Raw genomic sequence first — 12,443 nt, 5'->3', positions numbered from 1 at the left:
CAACAAGGGCAGGAGGCAAAAGGGCAGAACTAATAGCATGAGAAATGGCTATAGGTGTGAGTGTCACTGGACCACAGGTTTCAAAGTGTGAAGTGAGGAGAGAAAAGGTTTGTATTGGAAGTGCTAGACTATGTAGGCACACAAAAACCAGGCCATGGAGTTTAGACTTTCTTCTCTGGGTCAAGGTCTTCCAAAATGTTTTCTTTAGCTCTTTCATGGCTCCAAACCTTCATTCTATAAAGGAGTGCTATAGCCACAACTGCTGGGAAATGTGGCTTCATGGAATACTCATGAGTGTGTGTGTGTGTGTGGGGGGCATCCTTGGGACACCCTCCAGGAAGGGACTCTCTTTGACTCGCTCAGGCCAGGGATCCCCATGTGTGGCAACCAGCCTCCAAGGTGGTTCCCATGACCTCTGCCTCCTGGAGCTCAGATCCTTGCACAGTCCCTCCTGCACTGTCAGGATTGGTCTCTATGGCCAGTAGAATCTGGCACAAGTGATAGTGTATGATTTCCAAGGTTAGGTCATACAAGATACATGGCTCCTGCCCTAAACAATCAGTGACTCAGGTGAAAGCTGGCTGCCGTGCTGTGAGGATACTCAAGCAGTCCTATGGAAGGTCCACATGGAGAAGAACTGAACCCTCCTGCCAACAGCCGACACTAACTGATCAGCTGGGCAGGATCCACCAGCCCTAGGCAAGCCTTCAGATGACTGAAGCCTCATAAGAAACCCTGAGCCAGAACTACCCAGCCACACTGCTTCCTGGTTTCTAACTTTAAGAAACTGTGAGATAATGAATGTTGTTTTATGTTTATGAGTTTGGGAATAATTTTATTTTTTTAATGTGGCAATAGATTACCAACATACCATGCTTATTTGACTATGGAGCATTTTGGTGGAGGCATGTGGTTTGGGAAACATGACTAAAGGCCTCCAAGAGGTTCTGAAGTCAGGCAGGGCTTAGAAGATGATGCAGGCAGGGAGCGCGCAGGGTGTTGAAAGTGGGAGCCACTGCAGGGATGCAGAGGTGAGGATGGTGGAACTGTTTTGAGAGCCATTTAGACCAGAGTCCATCCTGGACATGCCACCGCCATACTCAACAATGCTTAATATTTTTCTTCATATAATTGTAAATCAACTTATTTTTACTTGGCTTCAGGCAAAGCTGTAATATCTGAAATGTCATGGGCTTGAGAAGTTTGTTGTATTTTTACTTATATAGATTACAGGAAATACATAATCAATAGAATGAAAATTGTTCCTCCTCCTGAAAGCCTGCTTGGGAGCCTCAGTGGTCCATATGAAATGCTGATTTTGGAGGCAAAAGTGACAGGTCTTGCTTGGGGGATGTGGTTTGGGAAACATGACCAAAGGCCACCAGGAGGCTCTTAAGTCAGGCAGGGCTTAGAAGATGCTGCAGGCAGGGAAGGCCAGTATACTGAAGTGAGAGGCTGATCAAGATGAGGAGGGGGCCACCAATACTTTTTCTTCCCCACCAAAAGTTATTTCTACATGTTCCTTCCTCCAAGATCATCCTCCTCCCTCTTTCAGTGTCCCTCCCTTCTCCTCTGCCTCAGGCTTACTGTCCTTTCACGTCCAGGCCTTGACTATCCTGCTTTCCACTTGCCAGGAGGCAGGGAAGCCTGAAGAACTTCGATCGCAGCAGGTCCCTGATTACTGTTAATGAATATACTAAAGGTGGCAGTAACTGTGACTCCTTCCTCTGCCCCCTCTCCCATCTAGGACCAGCTTAAAGAGAGGTTCCAGGACCACCTAGGGGGACATAAGGCCAGAAGAGGGTGGACTGTGAGGCCATCCCAGATCACTCTACCCTTTATTCCATCATCTGGCCCAGAAAATGTGCTAGAAGGCTCTCAGACTGTAGGGAGATGGGGTAGAGAAAAAAAGAGGCCTGACAAGAGCGGGGGTGGAGGCTGAGCAAGAACACAATCCCATGTCTACGCAACATACCCTATCTACACAGCTACTCCTGCACTTCCCAGGCCAAGCGTCAATCATTGATGCTAAGCCTCCTTTCCCATCCATCCCTCTTGGCAAGTACCAGTCAGTCCTGGGTCCCGGCTGCCTGCTGGCTCCTGCCAGGCTCCTAAGGACCAGAGCTGGGAAGTCTGCCCTAGGCCCTAAGCCAAGCTTCCTTCAGAGGGCCTGCCCTCTCAGCAGGAGGGGATTCCCAGGGAGAGAGGCTAGGGGGACCCAAGAGGGAAGGGAGCAGGTACCCCTGCCTGGGGTCTGTGAACCAGTGTCCATCCAGGGTCTGCACTGACCTACCCCACTGTGGGATCAGGCTCAATCCCACTTCCCTTGAGGTAGCCCAGCATCACCCTCCATGCTCCACCTCAATTAGTGGAAGCACTAAGGCACAGAGTCACACACATCCAGGCAAAGCAACGGGACAAGGTGGATAGCTTACAGTTCTGGGACAGGGATCACTATCATGAATGACAGCAGAAAAATATGAGTAACAGACTGACCCAGCAGACCAAGAGAGGACGGCAGAATGGGCAAGAGCCCTGCTTGCACGTCCAGGACTGCTCCTGGTCTGCAAATGTCTCCAGTTTACTCTGTTCATACCCCTGCGAGACAAGTGAGAAGACCAAGGTGAAACAGAAAGGACTTTGGTTTAAAAAAATCCTTATGGGACATTCCTGGTGTTCCAGTGGTAAAGCATCTGCCTGTCAATGCAGGGAACATGGGTTCAATCCTCGGTCCAGGAAGATCCCACAAGCCATGGAGCAACTCAGCCTGTGCGCCACAACTACTGAGCCCATGTGCTGCAACTATGGAAGTCCGTGCGCTCTAGAGTCTGTGCTCCGCAACGAGAGAAGCCATCACAATAAGCCTGAGCACTGCAACTGAAGACCCGCTTGTCGCAAATAGAGAAAGCCCAAGAGCAGCAACAAAGATATAGAGCAGGCAAAAAACAAACAAATAAATAAAATTTAAAAAAAAAAGGACGCCTACGTGTCATCCCTTTAAAAACAAACAAACAGAAATATCCTCACATTTCCTATGAACACAGAGAATGACATGAGAATTAGCACAGCGGCTAAGTGCAGGATGCAGGTCAGTCTGGACTGTGCCTTCCTTCTCCTGGTTCCCCCAGGCAGCTGCACTGCCTCCCTGCCCATGCAGCAGGTGACCAATCAGCCTCCCTGAGCAGAGCTGCAAGCCCCAAAGGGAGACGGAGGGAGGGGGAGACTGTTGCTCTTCTCCCCTTGGGAAGAGCTGATGCTCTTGTAATGAGGAAACAAACCAAGATTAAAGAATGGAAAGAAATATAGAAATACGCTCAAATAACTCAAATGATAGACCCAGGCTATGGAGAGGCCTGCTGGGGCACCCTGGGAGCAGTCCTGTGTTCCTACATTAGCTTAGAGGCAGGGATGTGAATGAAGGCTAAGGTCCCTGATTCTGTGGTCTCCAAAGTGGGATTGCCCAAGACACTCACTGCAGTGTGGGGAGAAATTGCAAGGGTGTCTATTGATAGGAATCCGTTATGTAGAAGAAAGAAGTGAGGCAGGAGAGCCTGAGAGGTCTGGAGAGGCAAGTGTTTTATCTGGGTTTCCCCAGAAGCAGAACCTGAGACAAGGATTCCAATGCAAATACTTTATGTGGGAGGTGATTTCAGGAAAACTTGGTGGGGGTGTGGAGTGACCAGAGGAGGAAAGGCAGCCCTACTGGGTGCATTACCTGGGAGGTACCACTGTAGGCAGCTGTAGCTCAGCCCCCAGGGAGCCCTGGAAGCAAGCCTAGAATTTGTGCTTAGCTACCCCGTCAGAGGGCTGGGCAAGGAAGCTGAAGTCATTATCTACCAGGGGCATCAGTCACTGGCTGAGGGCCTCTGGGGTGTCGTTTCTCAGTGGGATTGGCCTGGTGTGCAGGTGGGCAGAGCAGACTCTGGTAGTCTAAGAAAGTCTTAGGAGGCAAATGCTGGCAGAGGAAGCAGACCCTTTCCTAAGGGTCCCTAGGGGACAGGGATTGGGTACCAACTCCCAGCCACCCCGGGGCCTTCGGTGTGATGGAAGCCGGCAGAGCTCCACCTGAGTGCAGCCTGGCAGATGCCTCACCTGTTCTGTGTGCTGCTGGAGCCTATAATTCAGAAACGTCTCATTCACTTAGCATGATTAGTGTACAAAGCATGCCATATGTGCGCCTTTTCTGGATAAACGTGGCTGAGTGACGAAAACAGCCACATTAACCACTTTTTCAGGATTCCAAAATGATTTACACGTCTCCTCGCTTTCTTAAGGGCTTCCCTTGTGGCTCAGCTGGTAAAGAAGCCGCCTGCAGCACAGGAGACCTGGGTTCAATCCCTGGGTTAGAAAGATCCCTGGAGAAGGGAAAAGCTACCCACTCCTATATTCTGGCCTAGAGAATTCCATGGACTGTATAGTCCAGGGGGTCGCAAAGAGTCGAAGATGACTGAGTGACTTTCACTTGCTTTCTTAAAAAGATTGTTTTCAACAAAATGTTCAAAACACTTTCCTATCAACCCCGGAGTGCGCCGAGGTGGTGAGGTCTTTGCTCCTCTACTAAAGAGCTGGGATATGAGAGGAGAAAATGCTCATTTTCATATATCCACCAGGGCCAACTCATCCCCTTCCTATCTTCTGTTCTGAAATAGCCCCCAAATTAAAGGAGACCGTGACAGAAAAGTTCGGGGAACACAGGTATTTTTTGGCTGCAGGACATCCAAGCATGGGAATGTGTGGGCTTCCTTCCCTGGGAATCCAGGTTAAAGGTGACACCGAGAGCAACCTGATCTTTACAGCCTGAGTCTCTCAGGTAACTTGTCCTTCGGAGTACAGAGGGATGTAAACCTGGGGGCTGCAGAGTTGTCTGGCTGCTATTGCTTGGGCACCCAGGGGTCCCGAGAGATGCTCCTTTTTGAGGCGGAACAGGAAGGGCCCCAGGGCCCTTCTCATAGCAGCTGGACTTTGCCAAAGCTGTCTAGGACAGATGATACTTCCTTCGCAGTCAGTCTCTGTGCTCAACTCAGAAGGCTGTTCATATGCCTTTACAGCCTTGATTACATGCTTATTATTCAGTTCAGTTGCTCAGTCATGTCCGACTCTTTGTGACCCCATGGACTGCAACACGCCAGGCCTCCCTGTCCATCACCAGCTCCTAGAACTTGCTCAAACTCATGTCCATTGAGTCGGTGATGCCATCCAACCATTTCATCCTCTGTTTTCCCCTTTTCCTCCTGCCTTCAATCTTTCTCAGCATCAGGGTCTTTTCCAATGAGTCAGTTCTTCACATCAGGTGGCCAAATTATTGGAGTTTCAGCTTCAGCATCAGTCCTTCCAATGAACGTTCAAGGTTGATTTCGTTTAGGATTGACTGGTTTGATCTCTTTGCAGTCCAAGGGACTCTCAAGAGTCTTCTCCAACACCACAGTTCAAAAGTGTCAATTCTTCCATGCTCAGCCTTCTTTGTGGTCCAGTTCTCACATCTGTACATGACTATTGGAAAAACCATAGTTTTGACTAGATGGACCTTTGTTGGCAAAGTAATATCTCTGATTTTTAATATGTTGTCTAGGTTGGTCATAGCTTTTCTTCCAAAGAGCAAGGGTCTTTTAATTTCATGGTTGTAGTCACCATCTACAGTGATTTTGGAGTCCAAGAAAATAAACTCTGTCACTGTTTCCATTGTTTCCCCATTTATTTACCATGAAGTGATGGGACCAGATGCCATGATCTTCGCTTTTTGAATGTTGCTTAAGCCAGCTTTTTTATTAGCAGGAGCATTTTAAAACAAACATCACAACCCCCACAGGCAGTGGTTGAGAATGGAGCTCTGGCCCTCCCCCAGAGGCACCCTCAGGCCTTCTGTCTCCCCACCTACCCATCCTCTACCAAATCCTAACTCTTGCCTGCCTTGGCAGCCCAAAGTTCTGAGCAGTGCCTTGGCTTGGGCCTGATCCATCTTGGAATCTGGGATGCTGGGTGATGGAGAGAAGTCCTGAGGTCATTAGCCGTGAGGGGAGGCTCCTTTTTAATCCCCCTCCACCCAAGAGGCAGGAGGAGTAAAACTGTATATCTTCTGCATCTCATCCTTTGTCTAGGCTTCCCTAAGGTCTCTGCTAAATCCAGCCCTTCTTTCCCCCATCCTAGCGTGACTACATAAGTCTCCCATTCCTCTTCTCTGCAGCCTCTCTTCCTCCAAGCATTCCACTGGCCCCAGCTCTCCCTGCAGGCGTCCCTTGGGTCCCTGAGACTGCTGATAATCATCAAGCTGGGCCTGGCATTCCTGGCCTCAGCCAAGATCTATTGGCCTAGCCCTGCCCAGAGCCTAGGACAGTGCAGGCAGAAGGAGGACCTGGTGCCTAGAGGCAGCTGCCCAGGACCTGTGTCTAGAAGGGCCAGGTAGAGATGATGCTTTGGGGCTGCTTCATATCCCCTGCTCCCACTATCCCAGAGGGCCTCTGCTTACCTGCCCCAGGAAATTCTCTCAGCCCCAAGGCCCCTGGATTGGGAGAGGGGGTGGGGAACAAATCTCACTAGTTAATTCTCCCATGTTTCCTCTTGCTCTCGCTTCTACCTAAAGACAGTCCACCCTGCTTCTCTCTGCCCACCCCCTCGCCACCCACCCACAGGCCTGCCTGCCAGGTCCCAGGCTGAGGAATGGCTATTAATTATTAAAGCAAACAAAAGCATTTCCTAGCAGGGAGGCTAGCCTGCAGCTACTTACAGGAAAGGCAGCCCCAGTTGGCTTCCCTTTCAGGGCGCTGCTAGTGTTCTGGGACCAGCTCACGGGTGAGGGCTAGCCTTGGTCCTCCAGGAGTCTACCCAGGCTGGGAGTCACATCAGGAGAGAACTGAATTGCTTCTGTGCTGAGCACCCCAGCAAGACCTTGTGGGTCTGCAGGGGAGTCCAGAGAAGGTGGGCTAGGGCTGGGGTATGGGTCTCTGAGATAAAGTCCTGTTGGACCAGGGGAGGGATGGTCATGGCAATGGCCAGGGATTCTTGGGCAGAGTTCCCCACTGGGAAGACCCTGCCAGCCCAATGCTCCAGCCTTCCCTATCACCTCCAGTATGGTATGCAGCCTCTCTTTTCTCCCACCTCTTTTTCACTTAGAACTTTCCTTCCTGTTGGCAGATCTTCCCTCACTGATCTTAGCAGGCTCTGGGCCTTCTCCTCCTCCATCTTCTGAAAAACCTTGGTGCTGCAAAGCTGGGCAGCAGTAGCTGTTCCAGTACCTGGTTCCTGCGATCAGGTGGACCACCAATGTGAACCGGGGACTCTACCAAAACAGACTTGGTAACCTTCTAACACACACTCCTGCTTCCTTCAGCAGATACTCATTACCCCCCTGACTGCTCAATCCTGGTGCCGAGGACCACCATCCAGGCCCTAAAGGAAGGTGTAGGTTGGCTGGGCAAGGAAGTCCAGGACAGCAGGGCACAGCTGACTCTGGCCTGTAACAAGCATCCTTAGACAGCACTTAGAACTACTCCCCTGGGCTGGGTGAGAGGGCAGAGAGAGAGAAGGCGCTGGGGGGAGGGGCCCAGAGGTGGTAAAATTTCATCCAGTGCGTGAATGGGTCCTGGGAGCAGAGGAAGTGTTTCAGGAGACATTGCTGAATGCCGAGTGTCACACAGAGGCTGAGAGGAAGCTTGGGATCAGACTGTGATGGGCCTTGAATGCTGAGTGTCTGGGAGGAATTGGGGAGGTAGGGGAGGGCGGTCACTGAAGCTTTTAATTGGGGAGGGACACGATCAGAGAAAAATTCTTTGGAAATTTTTTTTGGTCCCCTATGTGGCAGATGCTTTGGGGGGTGTGGTGAGAGGCTGGGGCAGTGGACTAGCAGGCTGAAGTGATACATTGGGATAGGTTAACTTCAAGCCAGGGAGGAAAGTCTTGGAGGGTACGTCTTTGTGTTGAGTATGTATCATGGTTAAGAGCTGGCAGTGGGCATTGTGATTAGGAATAGGATATGGAGGGACCATCCAGAAGCCCTGACAAACAGGCGGCTGTGGGGTGAAGGCATAGAACACATCAAAGACAGCTGTCAGACCCCAGGCAGCCTTGCAGGGAATGTTCCAGAGCAAGTTCTTCTGAGACAGAGGGAGTGGAGCCTGTGGAGGTAGAAGAAGGTCAGGGCAGGGAAAGGAATTCCTGTCATTGCGGTTTTAGGATGAAAAGACCCGAACAGAGGACTGATGAAGGATTAAGAGCCAACCAGTGAGATGATGGCACCTTAGGAAGAGTAAGAAAGGAGCATCCCCCCTACCTGCTCCCCTTGGCGCCCAGAGGCAACCAAAGGTGTGGGGACTCCCAATCTGTGTTCTGAGACAGAGAAGTCTCTGGATTTAGAGATAAGCAGTCAGGCCTGAAGAAATGCCTCTCTTCAAATTGGGGGTGGGAGGGTGGGCATTCTTAGTCCTGGTGATGTGGCCCTGAGGACTCAGACTGGACACATCCCCCTTACTCAAGACCTCTTCCCTATGTGCAGACAACACTGCTAATGCTCCATCTTGTGGGAGGAGCCTCATCTCCACACTTCCTAAACCTACACAGGATACAAGTGCTTCCTCCTCATCAAACCTGCTGGCAGGGTCAGAGGGCAAGGTCAGAGACAAATAGGAACCATAAACCCTGAGGCCCTAATGGAACCCTCCATCCACTCCTACAAGCTCTCACCACACAGCCAGTGATGGAGAAAAAGAAAAGAAATTGACCACTTCAAATTAAATGAGGGCTTTCCTCATAGCTTAGTCAGTAAAGAATCTGCCAGGAATGCAGGACCTGGGTTCAATTCCTGGGTCAGGAAGATCCCCTGGAGAAGGAAATGGTAACCCACTCCAGTATTCTTGCCAGGAGAATCCCATAGACAGAAGAGCCTGGTAGGCTACAGTCCATGGGGTCACAAGAGTCGGACATGACTTAGTGACTAAACCGTCACAAGTTAAATGAAAGACCAGAACCAACAGAAAAACAAGCAGGATACAGAACTGTACGTATAACACAAGAAAACAAAAATGTCAATGGGAAGGAAATACATTAAAATATTGACAGTTTGTTGTATTAGAGAGGTGGAGTTTTTGTTTTCTATTTTCATTTTTTCCCCCTGGAATATAGTTACATCATGAGCGAAAGTATGGAAATTGATTCAAAGACAAGATCCTTTCTCTTCCTGAAGAGGTGAGCCCGGTAGAGAAGCCCCAGTGATCCCTCTGGACAGTCATGAAAGGACAGGAGTGCAGGAACACCATTCAGTTTGAACTTGAAACAAAGTGTGTGTCTGTTAAGAGGTTAGGTTGGGGTTGGTGGTGAGGTGGTATCCCCTGAACAGGACTAGGGATGTGAATGTGTGGCTGGCGTTCAGGTCTAGCCTGCCCTGAAACCTCCCAGCAGAATCCTTTCCAGCAGCTGGACAAGCAGTTGCTCAGACCTCTGGAAAGTTCAGCTCCTAGGTGCCGCAGGTGTCTGCAGAGGCACCACCTCCTTAGTCCCAGCCACTGAGATCTCCAAGTAGGATGTCCATCCTCCCCTCCCCTTGTTCACAACTGGGGATACAAAAAGCCCAGAGCACAGGTGTTGGTGGGGGGGGGGAGGGGAAGGCAGGTCCATAAACCTTTATACTTCCTTTCTAAATCCAGGAGTCCATCCCCCACCCAGGCTCCTGCGCAGACTCCTGCAGAGGAGTCAGAGGAGATGGGCGTGGGTGCTGGGTTCCTAGGGACCCCTTGCCTTGGGTAGGACCCACCAGAAAAACATCTGGCGAACCTGCCCCATCCTCAGTCCCCATCATTCCACCAAGCCGATTGCCCACCTCATCTCTTCCCCACTCTTCAGCCTGCAGCCGCTTCGCCGGCTCCCGCACACCCCCATCCGCCAACTCTGAGAGATTAGAGAAAGCAGTAAGGTGGCTGGGTTTTGTGCCTGTCCTGGCAGAGATCCGTGGAACTGGACAAGGAGGGGCACTTAAGCTCCCTGAGAAGGAAGGGCCAGCAATTTCTTGACGACTGGTGGCTGGGGGACTGCAGGGAGCCGGGAGAATTCCTCCTCTTGAGCCACGGACCGCTGGGCACGCGAGCGATAGTCAGAAATCAGAGTCAGGACATCCAGGAGTGGAGGCAGAAGCCCCGCCCCGGCTTCCCCCTCCCCCCATCCTCTGGAAGAAGCAGACACTCTGGGCAGGGTGGGCGCAAGAGCTTGCTGGGACAGTGCAGAGTTAGGGCTCCGTCCAACCCTTCGCCCAGCAGTTCCGCAAGCTGAGCGAAGGCGGCGCGGAGCCGTCCAACCGGAGCGCGCCGGGTCGCGTCCGAACGCTTACCTCTGCGCCGCGGTGCTAGCGTCCAGGATGCCCGCGCCCTGCATCCAGGAGCGCACCGAGCCCAGCCCCGCGGGCAGCAGCGGCTCCTCCTTCAGGTTCAGCCCGCCGCGGGGCAGAGCGTCCTGAGCAGGGAACATAAGGGCGCGCAGTCAGTGGGCGCCCTCACCGCCGGGGATCCGATCCCGCCGAGGCTGCGGGGCGTCCTAGCTCCGCGCGCCTAACGGCACCCGGCGACTGCAGGAGCGCAAGCAGCGCCCGTCCCGGCCACTCAGTGCGCGCCAGCCTCCTGGGCGCTCCCTCGGAGAAAGCGGGTCCGCGAGCGCTGTCCCCTCCCCTCCCCGGGCGCGGGGCGGGGAGATGGAGGGATTTCCCCGCGGCCTGAGCGCCAGCGGGCGGACTGCGCGCGGGGCGGGGAGGGCGGGGAGCGGAGCCGGCAGCCGGTCCGCGCAGAGGCGCGCTCTGGCGGCTGCCCAGGGCCGCGGTCGTCGGAGGGGGTGGGGGGCTCAAGGCCCCCGGGAACTGCCTCAGGCGAGGCGGGGGCGCGGGGCTGCCCGCCCTTTCCCCTCGCCGCCCCCACCCCCCGCTCGCCCGCCCGCCCGCGGCGCCGGCGCGGGGCGCTGATTACCATCCGGGAGGAGGAGGCTGCGGGCGCGGAGCTCGGCGGCGGCGGCGGCGGCGGCGGCGGCGGCAGGAACAGCAGCAGCCGCGCGTCCCGAGGAAAGACAGGGGCAGCGCTGGGCCAGCAGACACCGCCGGCGCCCCGCGTGCCCCGGCGCCCCGGCCCTGCCGCAGCCCCGGGCGGCAGCACCTGGAGCAGCAGCAGTAGCAGCCCGGCCGACTCCCCCCGGGGCCCGGTTCCCGCGCTGCCCCGCCGCGGCCGCCGCCGCCCGCCGCTCCCCGGGGCCTGGCCGCGGGCCCGGGCCATCCCGCCGCCGCCGCCGCCGCCGCCGCTCCCTGGGGAGCGGGAGCAGAAGGGAGGGAGCGCGGGCGGGAGGAGGGATGGCGGGAGCGGGCGGGCCCAGGGGACTGGGGGCCGGGGGAGGCGGGGGCGGGGCGGCGCGGCCGGCCGAGGGGCGGCCAGGGACGTGACATCATCGGGGGAGGAGCGGCCGGGCCCGGGCCGCCGCGGCGGGGCGGACCCTGGCGAGTCGGTCGCCGGCGCTGGGGTCTGCGGCCTGGCCGAGGCCGCGGGAAGGGACTGGAGGGACCAGCGTGGACCCGGGAGGCCCAGGCAAGGAGCACACGGGCCTGCGCGGCGGGGGAGCCCGGCCGAAGCCGGAGGAGCGAGCGACCCTGCGTTCAGAATCCGTCGCCGCCTCTAGGTCGCCACTGGACGAAGCCCGGGCTTGGTCTCCGCTATCTTCGTCTCCCAAGTACCCGCCGCACTCGGCGCTGACGCCCAGTTCCTGCACTTGCCGCTCAATTCGACGCCTTCCAGCTTTTACTCTTGATGTTCTTTGCTCTCCCGGGCCGTCCTTCCCGCCTTTCCCTGACCTCGGTTTCACCTCAGCCTGGCTCTCAAACCTCTCTCCCTTAGGCTGGGCCCCAGATGGGCAGAAGGCAGTCGCTGCACCCATCACACTTAGTTCAGTTCGTGACTTGCCTAAAACTAAAGCATTCTCGTTTCCAACCTCTGCCTTTCAAATCCCTCTTAGGTTTTGATGAGAGTTGGATCCTGAGTTAGGATTCACTTCCTCTTGCTCCCCAGCCAGAGAATTTTCCCTCTTAGATTTCATGCCTCTTAGTTCCCCGCCCAGAAATCATCTCACCCTTGACCCCAGGGCTGAGCCATTTCTACCCTTCTCCCCACATTTTGGCCTGGTGTGTCCTGGCCAAGCTTTGAACAAGCTCAGAAAGAGTCCAGCACTTTCCGGCAGAAGAGCATGGGGTTGGCCTGTCCAGCCTGCTGCTTCATTCAGACACCCCTGGAATATCTCTTTTCTGCCCCATCTGACTCCCATCCTTTTTTGGGGAGCTTCCAAATGTGCAGTTAGTGGTCGACCCCATAAGGATCCAAATGAGGTCCAGAGCCACTGCTGAGCTTCCTACCACCCTAGAGGCACACCCCTCCCCCTGTAGCTCCTTTCCTGACCGCCATCCTCTACCATCTCTCTCTCCACGCTCCCTCACATGC

The 12,443-nt window shown here is 54.5% G+C and overlaps 1 protein-coding gene across 5 annotated transcripts in view; it reads right to left on the bottom strand.

Moving 5' to 3' along the window:
• The window catches only part of EBF4 (EBF family member 4), a 57,036-nt gene extending 45,749 nt beyond the window's left edge, over window positions 1–11,287 (bottom strand). The window contains exons 1-2 of one of the 5 annotated variants that reach the window (XR_011489522.1): window positions 10,935–11,283; window positions 10,310–10,431 (exon numbers count right to left, since the gene is read on the bottom strand). Coding sequence is in view for 4 of the 5 variants with exons in the window: in XM_070472331.1 (XP_070328432.1) it covers window positions 10,310–10,431; window positions 10,935–11,234 (422 nt within the window). In the remaining variant the exon portion in view is untranslated. Of the gene's footprint in view, window positions 1–10,309; window positions 10,432–10,934 lie in introns of all 5 variants that reach the window. The other 4 variants (XM_070472331.1, XM_070472332.1, XM_070472330.1 and 1 more) reach the window with 4 other exon arrangements.
• Window positions 11,288–12,443: the final 1,156 nt, after the last annotated feature.

Source organism: Odocoileus virginianus, chromosome 9, assembly GCF_023699985.2.
Source record: "Odocoileus virginianus isolate 20LAN1187 ecotype Illinois chromosome 9, Ovbor_1.2, whole genome shotgun sequence".
Lineage (NCBI taxonomy): Eukaryota > Metazoa > Chordata > Mammalia > Artiodactyla > Cervidae > Odocoileus > Odocoileus virginianus.
This window is presented reverse-complemented; position numbering and strand designations above follow the sequence as displayed.